General features: G+C 37.4%; 2 protein-coding genes and 1 pseudogene across 4 annotated transcripts; 2 read left to right on the top strand and 1 right to left on the bottom strand.

Annotated features, from left to right (window-relative positions):
* Positions 1–537: 537 nt before the first annotated feature.
* On the bottom strand, positions 538–8316 carry LOC142523681 (sulfate transporter 4.1, chloroplastic-like). The gene is made up of 17 exons (XM_075627406.1): positions 7944–8316; positions 7696–7744; positions 7267–7468; positions 6687–6855; positions 5552–5617; positions 5360–5467; positions 5132–5239; positions 4942–5007; positions 4337–4397; positions 4086–4213; positions 3697–3738; positions 2612–2728; positions 2187–2238; positions 1777–1915; positions 1576–1664; positions 1278–1354; positions 538–1206 (listed from the first exon to the last, which is right to left on the bottom strand). Exons 1-17 carry the CDS (start codon positions 8235–8237, stop codon positions 880–882), a joined length of 2094 nt encoding a protein of 697 aa, XP_075483521.1. The 5' UTR covers positions 8238–8316; the 3' UTR covers positions 538–879.
* Positions 8317–8531: 215 nt separating this feature from the next.
* LOC142523679 (E3 ubiquitin-protein ligase UPL1-like) lies at positions 8532–18288 on the top strand (annotated as a pseudogene).
* A 315-nt stretch (positions 18289–18603) lies between these two features.
* Positions 18604–22861, top strand: LOC142524150 (protein RDM16-like). 3 transcript variants are annotated; one of them, XM_075627942.1, is made up of 7 exons: positions 18798–18932; positions 19661–19741; positions 19818–19936; positions 20094–20561; positions 20765–20959; positions 21052–21212; positions 21776–22861. In XM_075627942.1, the coding sequence occupies exons 3-7, from the start codon at positions 19895–19897 to the stop codon at positions 22653–22655; spliced, it is 1746 nt and encodes a 581-aa protein (XP_075484057.1). In that variant the 5' UTR covers positions 18798–18932; positions 19661–19741; positions 19818–19894; the 3' UTR covers positions 22656–22861. The 3 variants fall into 3 exon arrangements, with proteins under 3 accessions (XP_075484056.1, XP_075484057.1, XP_075484058.1); XM_075627943.1 differs by having other exon boundaries at positions 18874–18932; positions 19813–19936; XM_075627941.1 differs by having other exon boundaries at positions 18604–18932; positions 19661–19936.

The following is a 22861-nucleotide window of genomic DNA, read 5'->3' as shown; positions in this document are numbered from 1 at the left end:
TATATATAAAATTTAATGTAATTAAGAATTAAACAATTATAGTGATCATGAATTGATTTTAGTTATAAAAGTTACAAATGTTGATGCAATTTAATTTCAGTTTAAAGCTCAGTAGTTATAGCAAGAATTTAGTTATATTTTTCGAGTAATAATTCAAAATAAACTACTTTTGAATTATGTTGATAACAATTGAGTAAATAATATCAATGCAGAGTCAAGCAATTATATAAACCATCGAAATAAAGGTGAACATGTGAAACATCAAGCTAACAGTTTACCAGCAAAACTAATGAGATCGTAAATTTTATTAATTGTTTTCTACATTAAATAACGCAAGCTAAGAAGAAATTATAAGTTAATTTTGCTATACCATATTTTCTATACACATAAAATTTTTTCCTTTTAAAAATAAAAAAAAAACTAATATAAATATGGAGAAGATTTTGTTCACTTCAAAAGCAAATAGGTTGGCAATCACAGATATGTTCATATAGGTGTTTTCACATGAAATGCACTTGAAAAATTATGGATGGTGTATAAATTTTACACAGGCCTTTCATGAACTTTATGCACAACCCAAAAATATTTTTTACAATCCAAATATCTTTATTACAAACAAATATTCACCTAGATCATGGCATGCCTTCAATGCATGTCTTATCAGTGGAGCTTTTACAAGCGTTGCTTTGAGAAAGCACAAATCAAATTGAAAAACGCCTTATACAACACTTACATAAATTGGATCAAACATATAATTTACAATCAACAAATTATTCCAACCATAAATATGATTATATAATTATAATTATAAAAATAGAAATGGAGATGCCTCAACATTACAAGCATATAAAATGTAGGCAGCTATACATTATTATTTCATCATGACTTCTTTGTTAAAAGTGGCTCCAAATGATTGCTTTCATCTTTAGAGATGAGACTTTGCCTGTTACCTGATTCCAGTTGAGAAGGGGATGATTCTTGAGGTTTATATTTCAAAAATCTTTGGAAAAGGCTCGGTTTGTCCTCCAGCATTGACATTGGCGTCCTAGGGGATGGTGATGAATCATTTAAGCTCTGCACATGTTGAAGACAAACTTGGACTGCGTCGTGTACTCTAACAAAATACCATTCTTTCCCTATCAGGTCGACCACTCCAGCTTTTGTCAGCGTCAACAGAACTTCTCGATTTGGATTGGAAATGGCAATCTGAATTTGAATCGAGCTGTTATTATCTGAATTAATCTTATCAAAGAAGACAATGAGTTCTTCGGATGTACCTGAATGTCCCTTGACTTATATTCTTGATGCAAGTCTTTTAAAGCCTGAACAGCACTAGAGTCTACGTAAGTGATGGCTGAAACAAAAAGAACAATGTTCAAATACACGAGTGAGAGACTCGATTTGGAGGTCTAAAATGTTCTCAGAATTTTTCCTCATCAAATTCCTGGTGATTGTTAAGCTTAATGCAGAGACCTATGAGCCATTTTCATATGGCAAAATCCAATTCTACAAATGAATTGATTATCAAGAGATTGAAGGGACCATGAGCTTAAAGTACCGCCAAAACAAACTTACGTGCCATCTCAAGGATTACAAAATGAACTCTTGTAACTTCAGGTCCACGTTTTGTAGATCCATCACCTTCAATTTCATACTCTCGCAGCCTGGTGACAGAAAACTTAATGGCTTGAGATTTATAAAATAACTAAATAAAGGTGAAGTCGCATTAGTAGGAAAAAATTATGCAATGCAACTTCATAGAACATTTATTCTCACCTGTCCTTGATGTAACTTATATTTGCGAAATAGATAGGTGCATCTATCCGAACAATCACTATTCCGTTGTAAGTATATGCTTCTGGGTACTGTTGGGTGTTCCTATAGACAGTGGTGCCAGGTAGACGGCCCAATATAGCTGCAGAAATCATCTCAATTTCATAATTCTCATTGTGGCCTCAACCACATAAAATTGCAATCCCGAAGTTTGTTACAGAAACCAGAACTATACCAAAGTCTCAGGAGAAAGGATAGAAGACTAATAAATAACAAACAGTAAATTATTGCTGATTTACATGAGGTTTCAAAAGTATAGAGAAAGCAATTAATACTCCAAAATAGAGGTGATTTCTTCTGTTAGTTTTACTTCGAGCTATGAGACAATGTATAACAATGAAGACAAGACTTACCAATATGTGGATTAGCTGATTCATGGATGACAAAAGCAAGTGAAACACCAACCTGAGCATCAGTCGGGGAGGGGAAGAATGGCAATTAATAAGATGTGCTTAATCCAGAATCAAAAGCAAAATAGATACGAGAGTGGCATAATGAAAGTAAAGGGAACACAATTATATTTTCTATCATATAGTTTAACTGTATACGACGATAGAAGGAAATACAGCTTCAGTAAAAAATAATAAGATGTAGGAAATAAAATATAGACACAACGGATACTGACTAGCTACTGATATTTGAGAAGTTCCAAGCCTCAATTATAATATGTCATTGATGTTAAAGCAGCTTCCACGTGATGGTAAAAGCACAAGAATTCAATTTTCTCCACAATCAAATTATTTCAAATAAGATGCTGAAATAAGATCATTATGCTTACACCGGCAAGCACACCAATCTCTATCCCAAGGAACAAGGTCACAATGCAAGTAATGGTCCAGAGAAGGAAGTCTCTCTTATCTACACGCCACAAGAAGATAGCCTCACTGTAATCCACCTGAAAACATGAAGTGCGACATTGTATGGGCAATTTAGCAGCTGAACGATATAAGCAACACACACTTCACCACCATGCCGCCTTGCACGGCATTAAGCGTTAACATATAAAACACTACAAGATCTCAAATCCTAATAAAATAAAACGAATCATTGACTTCTGGTATGGAAACAAGATGCATATGATCTTATGTGAATATCGATGTCAAATTCCATACACATGAATATACACTCCAGAAAGATTGAGAAATTACATAAAAAAAACGTTTATTTACTTGAAGAAGAGAAACAGGTTTTGATCAACAGATAGCAACTTGTGAGGAAGCAATGGCTAAGACATCATTTCATAAAGGGTGGCATCAGAAATCTGAATTGGCTTGAGACCAAAATAGATATTGAAATGGTACGGATATAGGTAATGATGTTCAAATTCATGAAATTCATGTGTGAACACAATTTTAATTATGACAATTTTATTTCTAAAGTTCTTTATTTTCTAAGATTGAGTGAATGTATGGACATATTGCAAAGATCCTCTAGTCAGATTAATTGCGTGAAATTTCCCATGAAAAAATGTAGATAGTCAGATGCTACTTTTTAAGTAGTGTATTTGCTAATCAAGATTAACGCATACGAATCCACGCCAAAAACCATAATTCAGGCACATGTTTATTCATGAAAGAAAACAAATATAAAAATTACACAAGTCTGTTGTTCTATAATTTGTATGATTGGTAAGTGCATTCACAAAATCTCAAAACTTGGAGTCTGGGGGAATGTCCTGGATGCCAAACTGATTTTTCAAAATTATATAATTCTCATCTTAGAGATTAAACATTTTAATTATTTGCCTAAAAAAAGTATATTGGTCAATATTATGTCCTCAACCATATAGAAGTAGACTGAATAGTTTCAGCTGTATAAAATCTTATTTAAGTTCGTATGCTAGCCAGAAACAGTAAAACTCACCAGTCCAAGAACAGCAGAAATCACAATTGCAGCCAGAGCACACTGCAAAAGGAAACAGAGCAGAGGACAAACTTATTAGTCTCAAGAAAACAAAATAAGCTAACATCGATTATTAAAAATAGCTAAGCTATAGCTGCCCTGTTTTCTCAGACATCCAGAATCTGCTTATTAGTGAGGCCTTGTTCTGGACAATCTTCGAATACATTAAGTGTTACCCATTTACCTCAAAGAATGAAGTGCCTAGGACAGTTCAGAGCACTAAATTATGTGCTAGTGAAAAAAATTGTTTTGCTGAAATATAAGTACCTAAACCAGTTTTTCACAGTTAATTACACAATTTCCTAAATGATAATATCAACAGTAAATAAAGACAATGATTAGATATTAACCTGGGGTATAGATTCAAATATTGGTGTCAAAAACTGAAGTGCACAGCCCATGATGATTCCCATTAGTAGCCCAGACAAGCCTGTTTTTGCTCCACTTTCATGATTCACAGCTGACCTTGAAAATGAGCCTGTATGGAGAAAGAAAACTCAGAACTTGACATTATTTGCAACACAGCGCATGCATCTGCTGTCACTCAACAAATTACCAAATAGGTCAAATACAATATTTGGTTCAAGAATGGGAAACTCACCTGTGGTAGGATATGCAGAAAAGAATGAACCAACAATATTTGCAACACCAAGACCAAATAACTGCCAGAAACAAATTGTAAGTTGAATTCAACTCTCTCCCCTAGATCAAAATTGTATTTTTGCGATTGCTAATGAACCAAATTGAATGTTCTAAGTTCAAACAAGCAGTTGATATGTAAAACATGTCTGTCTGAACAAGTGCATACACTCACACTAACATTGTAACATTGGAACCCATGCATTTATGAATATATTGGTATTGTAGATAATTTATCATGTCAAAATGGTAGGATAAAAACATAATAAACTTTTAAACAGTAAAATTTAAGTCATAATATAATAATGGAGAATTTTTTTGAGGGAATAATGATGGAGAATTTTAAGAGAGAATGAAAAGTTTAGTTATAAGTAATGACTACATTGGGGCATGGGCATGTACAAGGCAGTGAAGCCTTTTTTTTTGGGGGGTTAAGAGAAAAAAAACAAAATATTTGTTTTTTATTTTGGGGAATGAAAAAAATATTTCCGGAAAAAATCAAAACAATAAGATCCAACATTTTCAGAAAAAGGAAAAAGAAATAAATCAAGGTCTACCAAAAGAGACCTCTTGATTAGAATCCAACTCATATCCATTCTTTGCTGCTAATGCCTTGGCAATCCCTACAGATTCCTACAAATAAAAAATAACATAAATAATTCCTTACCCCTAGAAGATTGTGCATTAACAAAACAGGTAATAAAGTTTCGGAGAAGGAGATACATAAACACCCACCCAAGGATAATTTTCCCCTTACCAAAATAGCCACGCCAGTGATGAGAATTGTTGTTGGAATCAGAGATTTTATATGTCCAAATTCTTTTGGGACAGAGAACTTTGGCAGACCTTGAGGTATTTCACCAACCTACAACAGCAGACAAAAGTATTACACAATTCAAAATCTTAGGCATGGTAGTTGAAGACAAATATTGATTAATTTTCCCAGTTTACATCTTGACTATTCACCAATTCATGAAGTTCTCACCAATGAAATTGAAGATGGATGGTATACTTTCACAAAGGCGGTACCCAGCACAACAGCTGTGAGGGGACCAGCTGCCCGTAAAAACTGCAAATTTTTCCTGGTTTTTCCCTGTAAACAAAGACCACGTAGAGAAAATTCATAAGGAACAAAACCTAAATGTCACACTTAATCAAAGGCAAACTGAAGTCATACCAAGTGCTTCATGTTTAGAATGATGGCTAATATAATAGAGCCCATGACGAAAGGTGGCCACAAGAACTAGAGAGAACAAAAAAGGAAGAAAATGAAAAGCCGGTAAGAATAAAAACAGAGGAATTACTTTATGAAAGAAAGTGTGACAGAAATCAATGCAAGACATATCAATAAACTGAAACTTGAAAAAAAATAATATCGCATCACCAACTACACGATGTTTCAGAATCAACTACAATAATTTCATAATTTTGAATTTGCAGCCAAACATTAACAAAAGAACAGGGTCAACTGTTTCTCGAGTAGATGTTTAGAATCATGCAAAGGCCAAAAGGTATTATTCCCACTTAAGTTTAAAGGCAACTCAAAATAGATTATTTTTTCATTTGCCCGGTAAGTTGAATTGTTAATCTGAGAGCATTGGAGGTTTGATACAAGGATTCTAATATTCCCTCCAACGAAATAGGAAGGGCTCACAACATCTACTTTGGCCCTCTTTCAATTGTACAGAACTTTTATGAAACTAAGAGCCTAGTTTTACCTTTCCGCACATTGACATTAGGTTTTTAAGATAAATGCTTGAGAAACTACCCACATATTACATAAATGAATTATCAGGGGGTACCTTCTTAACTTCCAGTAAATAACAACTAGTGGAATAGACTTATTATAAAGTTGCTAGCTTCCCAACTATCTGGCCAAAGAGCAAATCAAAAAAATGGGGCCTAATAATACTAGAAATCCTTGCCCGTGGCAATCATCTGAGTAAGGGACCACTGTTTTATTGTACTACATCAGCCAGATCTAATGGGAATTACTCAGAGCTAGCTGTTTCAAATATAGAGCAAATAATAATTGAAATTCTTTATAATGATTGTTTCATTTGGGAAAATATTTAATGAAAGGATGTGAGTGCACAGTGATGAAGCTGAAGATCTTATTCTATTATATATTATTCATCACTGGATTTATTAAAAGACCTGCATAAATTGTGATATAGAAGAGAAATGAATTTATCTTTCAGACAGAAAGCAACATAAAATTTTATTGGAGAACCCATCACAGTTTCACAAAGGATAAACTGACAGAATAGAGTACTTTTCAACAGTTTTATAGCTCTTGACAAAAGATGTACCTTATCTGCACCATAAATTATGCTCTTAACCAACGGAATTATTTTGCTGCTTCGTTCTACATTGTAGCCCAGGAAATATTTTGCCTGAGACAGGGCAATAACAATGGCTGAAGCGGTAGTAAAACCAGAAATCACAGAATGGCTGATGAACCGAATTATCCATCCAAGCCTAGTTGAGAAAACATAAATATAAGAACGTATGTTGCATGAAACTGTTTTCAACCTTAAAGGAAGAAAATAAGTTCTTTTCTTCTACAAGCAGTTTGTAACAAGATTTTATTAGTATTTGTAAAAATGAAAAGGGCCACATGATGTTAGGTTATCAATTATTCCAAAGTTCCATAATCATATAGAGATACGATTCATTCAATTAGACGTTGAAAACCTATATCTGCGATATCACCCAGTTGGTATTTCCCCAATGCACAAGGGAAGCAAAAATGTTGTGCAAAGCTGTTTTGATTCTAGTACATTAAGCCACAGGACATAGGCAAGCATTCAAATGCATGATCCACAGGTTTATACAGAATGATGTAGCTTCAAAGATCTAAAAGAAAATGCAAGGCTTCTAAAACAGCACCTTAAAAGCCCCATAATACATTCCAAAACACCAACCATAAGTGCCAGCAGTATAGCAAGATCCGTGTACAACTGTTCCGATGAGTCCACTATCTTTCCCAAAACATTTGAGACCAAGAGGGAAGTCAAGGCAACAGGCCCGATGGCAAGCTGGCGAGATGACCCGAAAATGGTATATACGAATATAGGCATAAAACCAGAATCTGAATTACAAAGAAAAACAAGAAAACGGTATTAATCAGGCTGCTGAATCAATAATTGAGTAGAACAAGTATGATCGCATTAACAAGTTTTATTTATTTATTTTTTAAAAAACAGCTCATATAACATTGAATTAACGATCTTGAATACCCATAACCAAATTGGAAACAACCAGCCAGGAAAAAAAACATAATTACAATGAAAAAAGAGAAGAATGGATAAGACTTACAAAGTCCATAAATGGGTCGCAGCCCTGCTAGCTTTGCATAGGACATGGACTGGTTTGACACGTCAAAAAAGCAGAGTTCAAATGTTATTACGAGCCAAACAAAATAAAATATTGAATCTAATTCACAAACAAAAAATCTACGCAACATCGATTAATCGGATTGGTGAGCTTAGCATCCACCCTCATATTGACACATGTGGGAACGAAAAAGAATCCATTCCACCAATCACTAGGGTGGGGGAGGATACCTGAGGAACAAGCATGATGCCGACAGTGATGCCAGCCATGAGGTCTGGGTGCAGATATTCACGCCATTTGTAGGTGCTAATCCAACGGGAGCAAGGCAGGAAGAGCTGAATCCAATCCATCAAAGTCATCCGCTTCACCTTGGCCTTCCATGTGGAGAAAGCACCATGATTATTTGCCAAAGAGGACAAGGTGGCTTTGGGAGAGCTGGAAGGGTGCTGCAGGTGAATGATTTTCACCGGTTGTCGAGTGGCGAGGTCGACGGCGCTGGGGGAGGAGAAGGTTATCTCCGCCATAGCAAAGCCAGCCGCCGATTACGACGAGAGGAAATTGAATTTTGCAAGATTGGTATGTACGAGTATCAGTATTCAAAGAACGTGCCAAATACAACTTCAGCTGTTATATTTATTAGTTAATAATAATAATAATAATAATTTTTGGTGTAAATATGAAAAATCAAATAAAATCAAATGAAAAGTCAACCACCCGAAGATGGGTCGGTATGAGTTCTTAGTAATCTAATGCTGCTATATATATATATATATGTATATACAAAAATCTAAAGAAATGATGGAGATGAATTCAGCACAGCACATATTGTTTAGAAAGCCAAGCATGCATTTATCCACTGGCCTCCAACAAGTTCACACAAACCTTTATAAACAGTGTTACCGCTACACCTCCAGAGAATATAGAAGATTCTCTGAAAAGTTTCTTTTGGGTGTTTGACAAGGTGCATATTTAACTCCTGCAAACTATGCAAATTTATTCTTCCTGCTTTGATAATAACGACACTTGTGATTGCAGGGAGATTTTCATCACTGGGTTGACTTATTTAATCATTTCGATACCTATTTTGAGAAAGACATCAAGCCAAGGAAGGGTTTGCAGCTTGAGGACACTCTTTGGAATCTGATCCACCCTTCTCAACGGAAGCCGTTCTACATATTCTTTATCTCGTAAGGATAATATTAGAAAATTGCACCAATAAGCATCTTTACAGCTCTTATGAGGTTCCTTTCTTTACCCTCATTCTGCCACAGTTTATATCTGCTGCTTAATGTTATTTAAAATCTAACATGCCCATGATGTTTTGTATCCACTCCATCGCTTTTACGATGCCAAAAATATACTGAGTGAATATTGTTGATAACTGTTTTATAAAAAAAAACTAATAGGCGTCTAGGTGGTTGGTTTTGGATGATTTTGCCTTTGATGGTGGGAAGGTGGTTGATTTACAAGGTAGGCTAAGTGAGAGAGGAGGGAGGTAGCTATCAGAAAAATCGAAGTAGAGGAGGGAATTGATTTTAGATTGTGGGAATACATATCTATTGCCAGTGTTCTGAACATATTATGAGGTTGCAATCTTTTAAGCTTCTTATGTTCAAGAAAACCAAAAACTATAAGTATCATTTTGCCTCTAGATAAAGCTCTTACATAATTTTCGTCGTTTTGTTACCCTAGTTTTATGTGTTTTGTCATTTGTTGCCATAGACTTGCACTTCGTTGTGTGCTTTATGTGTTTCAGTTGCTGTCTTTTTATCAATATTTTTTAATGGCTGTGCAGCATCACTTAGCGTCTTTGCTTTCTTCCACTGATTCGGATGTTGTGGAGGCTTCTGTACAAACTTTGGCTGCTTTTTTGAAGAAATCTAATACAAAATACATTTTAAGAGATGCTTCTCTACGTTCAAGATTATTTGCTTTTGCCCAGGGATGGTTCGGGGGTGGGGGGGGGCGAAGATCTAGGATTGATTTCATGTGCTTTACAAAATGAATTGGACCCAATTGCTTTCGAGTTGGGTGTTGCTCTCTGCATTTTCAGTTTTATGCTGCGAGCAAAACTGCAAATGAATCCACTTCTTCCGAACATACGACTAGAGGTTTACAAGTCATACACTTATCCGCAGTTGACGCTGGGAAGGATTCGGACCTTGAACATCTTAATAAGTTAGTCTTATAGTATAAAGTTCCGCATCATATGAGGTTTTCTCTTCTGACAAGATTGCGGTTTGCTAGGTCCTTTAGCTCAGTAGCTACACGTCATCAGTACACATGCATCCACCTCTATGCTTTTATAGTTCTTGTTCAAGCCTGCAGCGATACAGATGATCTGGTTTCTTACCTCAACACCGAGCCAGAGTTCATCACTGAATTGGTTACCTCGTTGAGCTATGAAGATGCAATACCTGGAAAAATTCGAATTTTATGCCTTCTTTCCCTGGTTGCCCCTTTGTCAAGATAGGTCTTGTCAGCTGACAGTATTGTCTGTTGTCACATTGGGTGGGCACCGTGGTATTCTGTCTAGCCTTATGCTGAAATTTACCTGGATCTGGTGGATGTTCACCTGACATTGAAAAAGCATGATAGATGGTGGTATTGTGCATTGCTTATCTGACATTCTTCAAGCTATTGATTTGGACCACCCTGATGCGTCAAAAGTTGTTAATCTCATACTCTAAGTCTTTGGAAAGCTTGACAAAGGCTGCTAATGCAAGCGAACAAATTCATAAATCTGATGCATTAAGTTAGAAAAAAATAATTGGCCCAAGTGGAAGGTTCGATGCTCAACATGATGGAATTCCAGCTTCTCAAGAATTGCAAACTGCTGAGGACGGGAGCGAGCTACATAGGGCCATCAGTAATAATGGTTTAGAAGCATATCCCCAAATTATTCTTCACAACGACGGTAATCAAACTACAAATTTAAATGTGTCCATTCATCAAGAGATGAGAATTGAGGAGATTCCAAATGCTAGTCCGCGTATGGAACTTGGGTTGGATTACATGAGGGAGGAAATGGAAGAAAGTCGTGCCTCACCCAATACAACACAGATTGAAATGACATTTCATGTGGAGAATAGAGTAGATGACGATATGAATGATGAAGAGGATGTCATGGGTGATGGCGGTGACGACGACGATGATGGAGAAGATGAGGATGAAGATATAGCCGAAGACGGCAATGGTCTGATGTCCCTAGCTGATGCAGATGTAGAGGATCATGATGATACTGGCATTGGAGATGAATATAATGATGATATGGTTGATGAAGAAGATGATTTCCATGAAAATCGTTTCATTGAGGTGAGGTGGAGGGAAGCCCTTGATGGCTTAGATCATTTGCAGGTACTTGGACAACCAGGAACTGGAGGAGGGTTAGTTGATATAGCTGAAACCTTTGAAGGTGCAACTGTGGACGACTAATTTGGAATGCGTCAATCTTTTGGTTTTGAGAGGCGGCGTCAAGCTAATAGAACTTCCTATGAACGATCAGTTACAGGTGGGAACGGTCTTCAACATCCTCTCCTTTTGAGGCCATCACATTCTGCGGATTTGGTGTCAGTAAGGGCTTCCGGTGGAAATACCTCCCAGGATTCAGAAGGTGCTGAAACCTTGATGTGGCCCATTACTATATGTTTGATGCTTCCATTCTTCCTTATGAAAACTCTCCTTCTAATATATTTGGTGACCGACTTAATGGGTCTGCACCACCCCCACTAGCTGATTTTTCTATTGGCTTAGAGTCCTTGCATGTGTCTGGTCGAAGGGGGCCAAGTGATGGCCGGTGGACTGATGATGGTCAACCTCAAGCTGGCGGACAAGCCACTGCAATTGCACGGGCAGTTGAAGAGAAATTCATTTCTCTATTGAGCAATAATGTTACTGCTGAAAAATTTTCACGAAACCTAGCAGTTCCAGAGAAACAGGGGGGAGATTCTGTCACTGCTGGCAATCAACAGGCGGATATTGTTTATACTCTACAGAATGATGATACAAGTCACAATAATGACGGTCAATTTAATCAACTAGTTGAACCTCATCTACTCGAGAATGGCAACACAGAGGTCCTCGCTGAACAAGCTGGTGGGTGCCAACAAGCAAGGGAAAATGTTCCAAGTTTGATTGTTAGTGATAACATTGAAATGGGGGAAGGAAATGCTTTTGGCAGCGAGTCATTGGAGACATCATCTGGTTTGATTGCTCTCGTTGATATGACTTCAAGGGATGGTATTCCATCTCAAGATGAGGGTTCTGATAGGTCCATAGTTCCAGATAATCAGTCCAGTTCCCATGCTCCATCAATTTCTCGATCATGTTTGCAAGATGTTAGCAATCACCATGCTTCACCAAGTCCAGAAATAGTGATGTTGAAATGGGTATTGCTGTAGCAGAAAACAGTCAGAATGCCCAACAATTACCTCGGACCTAGATCAATCTAGAGGGGCCATCACTACAACAAAGTGGTTTGATTGTTTGGGATTCAGGTCAAGCAGATGAAAGTAGATTGAATAATGAGGCTTCGAATTCAAATGGTATAGATCCAACATTTTTGGATGCGCTTCCAGAAGAACTTCGTGCTGAGGTTCTTGCTTCACAACAAGCTCAGCCAGTTCAAGTTCGAGCTCCTACTTTTGCACCTCCTACGGTTGAAGATATTGATCCTGAGTTTTTGGCTGCTCTTCCACTTGATATTCAAGCTGAAGTGCTTACCCAACAAAGAGTTCAAAGGATTGTGCAACAATCGGATGGTCAGCCCGTTGATATGGACAATGCATCGATTATTGCCACCTTTTCTGCTGATCTACGCGAAGAGGTTCGTTGTTTCGAATTGTAGACCTATTGGCTTTGGCCAAATTTGCTAATTTTGCTTCTATCTGTCAGGTTCTTTTGACTTCTTCAGAGGCTGTTTTATCGGCATTGCCATCTCCATTACTTGCTGAAGCGCAAATGCTCAGAGACCGAGCTTTAAATCGTTATCATGCTCGCAGTTTGTTTGGAAATAGCCAAGGCCTCAATAGTCGAGGAAATAGATTGGGATTGGGCTTTGATAGGCAGACAATGACGGACAGGGGTGTAAGAGTCACTATTGGTCGTGGATCTTCTCTAGTAGAGAACTTAAAGTTGAAAGAGTTTGATGGAGAACCACTTTTGAATGCCAAGGGCTTGAAAGCATTAATTCGCCTATTACGACTGGCACAGGTAGTTCAGAATCTTGAACTTAAAAATAGCTTATTTCGTAGATTGCGGAATACAGACATCTGCTGCTTTTTCAGCATTCTCTTTATTGTTTTGATCATGTTTGAATTAATACTGAAATATAGTTGTTTTTCACTTTTAGCCTCTTGGGAAAGGTCTGTTGCAGAGACTTTTGTTAAACTTATGCACCCACAGTGAGACAAGAGCTATTCTTGTTCGTCTTCTGCTTGATATGATCAACCCCGAGACTGTAGGTATAACTGGTGGAGTGACAGTAAAGAATGCACACAGGCTTTATGGATGTCAGTTTGATATTAATGGTCGATCCCAATTGCATGATGGTATGAGTAAATCTTTTTTGTTTATGATGCTCAATATTTTGTGATTTGGATTTTGTTCTGACAAAAGTAACCTTTTTTCAAGGTGTTCCTCCAATTGTAATGCGACGGGTACTTGAGATTCTGACCTATATGGCTACAAATCATTCTGGCATTGCCAGTCTTCTTTTCTACTTTGAGGCCTCAAATATTTCTGAATCTGCCAACATAAGTCATCCAGGAGGAACGAGTGATAAGGGAAAGGATAAAATCACTGGAGAAGACCACCATCTTAGCCTTTCTGAAAGCTCACAAAACCGGGATGTCCCATTGATATTGCTCCTTGGACTTTTAAACCAGCCACTTTGCTTGCGGAGTATTGCTCACCTAGAACAGGTCAGGTAGCTATTCTCATACTATCGTGTGTACCAACTGCTCCTCAAGAGGTTTTGCATTATCATAGTATTTAATGCTTGTCATGGTGTAGGTCATGGGTCTGCTCCAGGTGGTTGTATTTGCTGCGGCAGCCAAGGTAGAATTTAAGTCTAGTGTGGCAGAAACTGCAGCTCGGACTGAAAATGTTTCTGGTAATGAAACTGCAAGCGACATTCAGAAAGATCCTCATGTAAATGAAGTAAAATCTAATCTTCTTGACCAGAGTTCCAGTGCTTTGAACTTCAAAGCAGATGGTCAAAAAAGTGATGCTACTCATGATATTTTCGTACGGATTCCGAGGCAGGATTTGCATAATCTCTGCAGCCTTCTAGGGCATGAAGGGTATTATTTTTAAATTCTGAATGTTACCTATTTTTCTTTTATTAAAAGCATAGGGTTTTACCTCACTGTTCATATCCACCACTGCGTGACATTTTACCTAATTTTGTTTATTTTAGAATAACTGGTAGAGAAGTAATGCTACCATGGTAATCTGTAACATTTATAATTAGGCTTTCAGACAAAGTTTACACAATGGCTGGCGAGGTGCTAAAGAAGTTGGCCTTTGTTGCTGTTGCTCATCGCCAATTTTTTGTTTTGGAGCTTTCTGAGTCAGCCCATAGGTTGAGCAGATCAGCTGTTAAATGAACTTATAACACTTAGAGATACACACATGCTGGGATTGAGCTTTGGATCCATGGCTGGGGCTGCAGTTCGCTTTGGATCCATGGCTGGGGCTGCAGTTCTTCGCGTGCTACAGATACTAAGTGCAGTTACTTCAGTTGGCAGTGAATTGAATGAGAACAGGGTGGATGATGAGGTGCAGGAAGAGCATACCACCATGTGGAAGCTAAATGTCGCTCTGGAATCATTATGGAAAGAGCTAAGTGAGTGCATCAGTGCTGTGGAGTCGGAGCTAAGTCTGAATCCCACTCTCCAGTTTCCAGTAAGAACATTGGCGAGACCTGCATCTGCCCCTCTTCCCCCTGGAAGTCAGAGACTCTTGCCTTTTATTGAGGTTTTTTTTGTTCTATGCGAGAAAATACAGTCTAAAAATACAATTTTGTATCACGATAATTTCAATGTGACAGCGAGAGAGGTGAAAGAGTCTGTTGGGAGCTCAGTTCCATCATCTGCTAAATTTGTGGATCCTTGCAGAAGACTAGATGGATCTGTCACATTTGCAAGGTTTGCTGAGAAGCACCGTCGCCTTCGTAATGCGTTTATAAGGCAGAATACTGCTTTATTGGAAAAATCACTCTGCATGATGCTGAAAGCTCCTCGGCTGATTGATTTTGATAACAAAAGGGATTATTTTCGGTCCAGGATTAGGCAGCACCATGACCAACACCTCTCAGGTCCACTGCGAATTAGTGTTAGACGCGCATACATTTTGGAGGATTCATATAACCAGCTACGCAAGAGACCAAGTCAAGATCTTAAAGGGCGGTTGAATGTTCATTTCAAGGTGAAGAGGGCATTGATGCTGGTGGTTTAACTAGAGAATGGTATCAGTTACTGTCAAGGGTCATATTTGACAAAGGAGCTCTTCTTTTCACCACTGTCAGAAACAATGCAACTTTTCAGCCAAATACCAATTCTGTTTATCAAATTGAACTTCTCTCTTATTTCAGATTGTAGGCCGTGTGGTAATTATTCGAATACCTATTTTGAGCTTGAAAATTTATAGCTCTTTGTTATTGTATTTTCATCTTCTAACATATCAGTTGTTACATCCTATTTATAGGTTGCCAAAGCGCTGTTTGATGGACAATTGCTGGATGTTTATTTCACTCGCTCCTTCTACAAGCACATCCTTGGTGTGAAGGTGACTTACCATGACATAGAGGCTGTTGATCCTGATTACCATAAAAATCTGAAATGGATGCTTGCGGTGAGTCGGACTAAGAGTGCCACCATTTGTTGTTTAGCCAAGAGAGTTTGTTAAGTAGTTTCTAAATATATCCTTTTCCTTGTGACAGAATGATGTGAGTGATATACCAGATTTGACATTTAGCATAGATGCGGATGAAGAAAAACACATCCTTTATGAGAAAACAGAGGTTCATATATAGGAATTATATGTACAATACTTCATTGGGAAGTTGTGCCCTATTGTATTGCTAATTTCAACTCCAATGTTACAAGACTCCTGGACAATTAAGCATCTCTTATATATGTGCTGTTATGAAAAGGTTACTGATTATGAGCTGAAGCCGGGAGGAAGAAACATAATAGTAACGGAAGAAACAAAGCATGAATATGTAGATGACCACATTTTGACAAATGTATCCGGCCTCAGATCAATTCCTTTCTTGAAGGTTTCAATGAATTAGTACCCCGAGAACTTGTATCTATTTTTAATGATAAAGAGCTTGAATTATTAATTAGCGGTCTTCCTGAAATTGACTGTAAGTCTACACACTTTTCTCCTTTCTCAATTTCATTTAATAATTTTTATTGTCTTAGAAAATATCTTCGTGATTCGATTTTTGCAGTGGATGATCTGAAGGCCAACACTGAGTATACGGGCTACACAGCAGCCTCAAATGTTGTTCAGTGGTTTTGGGAGGTTGTCAAGGGTTTCAATAAGGAAGACATGGCAAGATTGCTTCAGTTTGTGACTGGAACCTCCATGGTGATTTGGCTAATCTTGAATAATTTGAAATTAGTTGTGTGGCTAATTTGATTGTCAATATTTAAAGTAATACTCAGCTTCAATTTGAAAGGCATATGTGACGATTTGCACCATGATGTTTCTAGTCTACTGAGACAAAATGATTCTTGGACGGATTTTAGCTATTGTTTTTTTTCAACAGCAATAAAGCTTGAGTGTGTGTGGTTGTGTGAAAGATATAGCATTAGAAAATAAATGTACCAAAAGGGAGGAACTTTTTGAGTTTGACATGTATGTCATATAAGTTTACTTCTTGGCATAGTTTTCATCATGGTGCAAAACAATAAAAAAGCCCTTGGATATATATAGTGGATATCTTCTGATATGTGCTAATTTAGTGTGCATTATTATCCTTTGTTGATAGAAAGATTTCTTCCAGGACTAAATTGGATTTTGGCTTTTAGGTTCCTTTAGAAGGTTTTAAGGCATTGCAAGGAGAATATCTGGTCCCCATAGATTTCAGATTCACAAAGCATATGGAGCTCCTGAGAGACTTCGTTCAGCTCATACCTGGTAAGTTCTTGTAATGTGGAGTAGAGAGTTGATAAATTCCGTTCTTGCTAATTAAATGCTTGTTTTGCAATCTTATCCTACAAGTTCATCTTTTTTACTTCTTTCCAGCTTTAACCAGCTGGACCTACCAGAGTACTCTTCAAAGGAACAACTTCAAGAACGTATGCTGCTAGCAATCCACGAAGCTAGCGAAGGATTTGGATTTGGATTTGGTTAAATTATAGTGGCACGTGGTGTTCTGTAAAAATAGCATCCAGGTTCCTCATTGCCATGTACGTGCTAGTTACTTTTTACCTTCATTTAGTTTCATTACTTATCTGTAATTTGACTTGGACAGTCTGCATGGTCTTTCTTTGGCTGTATCTGTTTCAAGCATAATTGAAGTAATGCACCTTGTTTTACTGATCCAATTGGAATCCCTAAATCTCAATTTGAGATGCACCTGGAATTGTTGGAATGTTGAATTTTTTTCAAATTTATCAATATCTACAAGGCGTATCTATATAACATTAGCACGTATCAAACGATTTTTAAATTGCTTTTTGGTGGTCAGAATGTGAATCCAAACCTCGCAGCTGCAGCACTAATGATTGTGCATAGTTAGTATTTTTTTTTCAGGTTTGTCTCAAATGTGTCCTCAAAAATTGAGTGGTCAAATTCGAAAAACTTTTGGATTTTGTACGAGGACACTGGGTACCGTTTAAAGTTTCAATCTCTAAATCTTACCTCACCATGAATAATCAGCTCTTAATGTCGTAGCCTTTTGTTCTTCATTGTTTTATGACTTTAGAAAACATCTTGGTTTCAAATCTACCTGTCAGTAGCAAAAGAATGTTTGTTTTAATACAATAAACTGAAAGGTTTTCATAACTCTTTCATGTTTCCTCCAGATGCACATAAATAACATTACGAATAGAAATGTTCTGGAACTCATCTCATGTCCCAGTTTGGGTATCTTTCCTATCGCTGTATTTTGGTAGGATACACTCATTATCACACAAACTAGACAACTAACTGCCGTAAATGCGTTAGTGCATCCAGAAAAAAAGCAATGAATGTACTAAATTTGTTTCCTCTGGTATGTGATACTTTAATTTGCAGATAACAAATGCAGATTTGATTAATCTTTCGAGTACTTTTCAAAGATACAAAGGACCATGTCCTCTCCTTCACATGGATTGTATGTCATTGGCGAAAGGATCTTTCTATAGCTCCAGATTCAATTTATTTAGTTAGCTTCTACCCTGAAAACAGGAAAATGTCTTGTGTTTTGGTTTTCTACTGTATAGATATAATAACATAATATAAAGAGTGGCTTATTAATTGCAATATGCAATTGAATTTACTGATTTTGAAAGCCCTTTTCACCCAATCATGTACAGGTTTTGATGCTTCTATTATTAAATAAAAGTCATTATTCATTCATTTGAGCCTAAGTTTCTATTTTGTTATTAATATATGTTGCAGGTTGTTCGTCGTTTGTTTCCCAAGTAATAATATTTTAGAAGATTTTCGTATAAAACTATGGTATGTCAATATAATAAATTAATAATTTTTAAATATTACTAACAAAATTAATAAAATTTAGTAAAATATGATTAGGAGAAATGTAATTTTATTATCATTCTTGTTTATATAATTTATTTTTATTTAATTAATCAATATAATTAATTATTAAAAACAATAAATACCAGCCACCTGATTTTATAAATAATATACGTAGAAAATAGAGTAAAAACCTAAAATAAAGTCCATAAAACCACGTGGGTTTGCTCTGATAAAAATCTAATCGAAACCCTAAGCTAGGACTGGCCATGGAGAAGGAGAATTCGAGTCGCAGACGGGACAAAGACCACCACCACCACCACCGTTCCAAGCACCGAGAGGGAAGCGTCGATCGAGATTCGCGCCGTGGGAGAGAAGACTCGGTGGAGAGGAAGAAGAGGAAAGAGAGAAGTAAGGTTGCGGAAGAAAATGGAAGGAAGAGGCCTAGATTTGAGGATGTTAGGATCAAGGAGGAGGTTGATTCCTTGGAACCGCATGATGCTGAAACCGGTCTGATTGCTAACGTGAGTAATTAATTATTCCTCGATTATTGTTAGTACTTTCGTTGAAAATTTTCTGTTGATAAAAATGCTGAATTCTGCTGCATTGACTACAACCGTGCTATATATTAATCAGAAGACCTATTGTTGAATACTTACTGTTTTAGCCACAGATATATGAAATTATGCAAGTGGCAGAAGGTAATCACAGTAGTTCTAAATCTAGTTTTGGAGAGACATGAAAATTTAGAATCGAGGTGTGCGACAACCCTGCCAGCTCCAGTTTGACATCACCCCTGAATTCAGAATTCGGATGTTTCCTCTTCATTTGGTGGTTTGAGCACCTTAATTATATTCATTTTTAATTGAGATTGTAGAATATATAATAGAGTATCCATTGACAAAATTATAATGTTATTTCTTACCAATGTTTCCCAAAACATGATGTTTAGATTTTTCAGTTGGATTTTTATTTTTTTGTATTTTGAAATACTTCTGTCCTTTATGAAACTGGGATGATGGTAATTTGCGCTTGTTTGTAATGTCACCACCTTGATGCAAGTCTCCTTTCATCGTTGTTTTGGGATCACGTAGGCAGTGTATTTTTAGATGAACCTATTGTTAGTTTTGAGTTGCAAGTGCCGTCACATGCTGTAAAGTTGAAGCTTTACTTGTTGAATAGCTTTCAAAACCTGGGTTAATATTGTAATCCTTTTTCTTGGTTTGGAAGCTTGACATGATTCTACTTACAGGGTGCAATTGGATTAACTTCTACGACATCCAGCATTTTTCCTGGAGCTGTTGTGGCTCAAGGTCAACCTCTTGCTACAAAGGTATCTTCTATGACAAATGAAAATAAGGGAGTTAATATTAGCAGATCTCATGAGGTTCCTGGGAAATCCAGTACAGATGGGACAGCTTCGGATGCTGGAAAGAGTGCAGGATTGTCTCTTGATGCTTTAACAAAAGCTAAGAGAGCTTTACAAATGCAGAAGGAGCTCGCTGAAAGGATGAAGAAGATACCATCAGTAAGTCAGTTTTTTACTAAGGAAAATTCAAATTACCGGATGTGTTTCTCTTTCCTGCTATAACAGATACCCAATCAATGAGAGAGGATATTGTTGAGGTTGGTCTTTTCTTTGGCCTTTTTGAAATTTACCCTTTTCTTTATTTCACTTTTTGTAGTTGAACAGAGATGCTCGTGAAGGGAGAGAGGGTACTGCACAGATGTACGAAAAAGATATTGTAAAAGCTTCTCCATCCGCTAATGGTAAATTGCCCTCGCCATTTCCTCTTGTAACTCCCCCTGCCTCAGATCCTGTTGTAGTCTCGCCAAGCTCATCAAGTGTGCCTGTTGCTCCACCTCCTGTAATTCCTACCGGCAGTGGTTTGCCACATCTTCTTGGGCTCACTACACAGAAATATGAAGCTGTAAAACGTGCACAGGAGCTAGCTGCCAAAATGGGGTTTCGACAAGACCCAGAGTTTGCTCCCCTCATAAATATGTTTCCTGGGCAGATGCCCCCAGAGGTTACCATTCAGCCAAAGCCCTCTAGAGCACCTGTTCTTCGTTTGGATGCACTCGGTAGGGAAATTGATGAGCATGGCAATGTGGTGAATATTTCAAAAGTGAACAGCTTGAGTACCCTCAAGGTATCATGGATTACTACTATAATGATTATAGTAATTAGTCTGAAATATTGATGATTTCTTTACTGTTGGATAATAAAAACATCTTAATTATTGTTGAATTGAGTTAAAAGAAAGGAAAAATGAAGGAGGGAGATATTATCATCGTTCATATATTTTTAAGATTGTTTGATTGTATTTTTATAGTTTTCCATATTACGTCCCAGGTAAACATCAATAAGCAAAAAAAGGAGGCCTTCCAAATTCTGAAACCTGAACTTGATATTGATCCAGATATAAATCCTCATTTTGACTCGATACTGGGGATTGACAAAAATAAGTTATTGAGGCCAAAAAGGATGAATTTCCAGTTTGTTGAGGAAGGAAAGTGGTCAAAAGATGCAGAAATCATTAAGCTAAAGGTAATTCATTGGTGCCATTCTGTGCGGGATGTTTAAACTTTAGAAAAAGTACCTGATTTTACTCTAATTCTTCCAAACTTTACCTTCAACAGTCTCAATTTGGAGAAGCAAAAGCCAAGGAGCTCAAGACAAAACAAGCTCAGCTTGCAAAGGCAAAAGCAGAGCCAGGTATTAATCCGAATCTCATAGAAGTGGGAGAGAGGGTTATTACCAGAGAAAAACCTAAGGAGCTAATTCCCGAAGTCGAGTGGTGGTAAGTCAATTTCAACTACGTTAAGTATTTTGTTTCTCTAGTTACATTTCAATTTCGTTTTTCGTGTAACCTCTTGGTGTTTCTTTTATACATTGGTGGTGACGGGCAACTGAAGTAGTTATCTCGGCCTCAAAGGAGAGGCTGTGTTGGACCTTTTGATGATTTATTTTGGAGCCAGGACCTCTTGATGTTTTGAGTAATCACTAGAACTATATTTTTGAAAATTTCTTAGCATACCTTTCAAGGTAAAGGGTTACACTTCGAATTGTTCGCACTTGTATGAATATCTGATACCTGGTATAGTCCGGCATGCTTAAATACCTCTGAAATGTAGTTCTTATACCTCTGAATTGTAGTTCTTCGTCACAAAATATTTACTCCACTACTTGGAGGGAAATTTAATTTTTTATCTGTCTCATTACTCTTTATGCCTTAGTCCTTACCCTGAGAAAGAGATGGGGGGTGGATCGGTAAGGTGTTTATTCCGTCTTCAGTTGCTTAATTGGATAGAGATTATTCTAAGAGGCAGGCTATTGGCCTTACTGCTTTTCTTTGACCTGCAGGGACATACCTTTTCTACAATCTGGTGCTTATGGTGATGTTCTTGAGGGTGACATAAGTGAAGATAAAATGAAATTGGAAAAGTTAACGATATATGTTGAGCACCCACGACCTATCGAGCCTCCTGCTGAAGCGCCTCCTCCTCCACCTCAACCTTTGAAGTTAACCAAGAAGGAGCAGAAGAAACTTCGCACACAGCGTCGATTGGGTCGGGAGAAAGATAGGCAGGAAATGATTAGACTGGGTGTACTGGAGCCACCAAAACCTAAAGTCAAAATGAGTAACCTCATGAAAGTGCTTGGTTCTGAAGCAACCCAAGATCCTACAAAGCTTGAAATGGAAATACGAAGTGCTGCAGCTGAGCGTGAGCAAGCTCACATTGACAGGAATGTTGCTCGAAAGCTCACTCCAAAAGAGCGTCGTGAAAAGAAAGAGAGAAAGCTTTTTGATGATTCAAATTCACTTGATACAATTGTCTCTGTTTACAAGATAAATGACCTATCTCACCCCCAGGCTCGTTTTAAGGTCGATATCAATGCCCAAGAAAACAGGCTTACAGGATGTGCAGTAATTTCAGAAGGTCTAAGTGTTGTGGTTGTTGAAGGTGGTGCCAAACCAATCAAGAGATATGGAAAGCTTATACTTAAGAGAATCGACTGGACTGCTTCTGTTAAGAAAGAAGACGAGGATGAGAATGATGCTGAGGTTAAGCCCCTTAACAAATGTGTGCTTGTGTGGCAGGGAAGTGTTGCCAAACCAAGCTTTAACAGATTTTTTGTTCAAGAATGCAGAACTGAAACAGCTGCACGCAAGTTCTTTTCGGATCATGGGGTCGCTCATTTTTGGGATCTTGCAGTCAACTTCACCGAAGAATCAATTTAATTGGAGAGTTGTTAGATGCAGGCGTATGTTTCGTTTGCATTTTGGTTGTTATATGCCCTCTTCTGTGGTATAATAAAATTGGAACCATTCTGTTGTGAAGTTAAAGAGTGTAGGTCATGGTGTTGGCTGTAACTTTACTGGTTTTCTGCCTTATTTTTGTGGACCATCTTATGTTATACTTGAAACCCTCTCTCGGTAGCGCTGTA

The sequence above is a fragment of the Primulina tabacum genome, chromosome 14 (genome assembly GCF_025594145.1).
Source record: "Primulina tabacum isolate GXHZ01 chromosome 14, ASM2559414v2, whole genome shotgun sequence".
In the NCBI taxonomy this organism is placed as follows: Eukaryota; Viridiplantae; Streptophyta; class Magnoliopsida; order Lamiales; family Gesneriaceae; genus Primulina; species Primulina tabacum.
The sequence above is the reverse complement of the archived record's forward strand: the minus strand, read 5'-3'. Positions and strand labels throughout refer to the sequence as shown.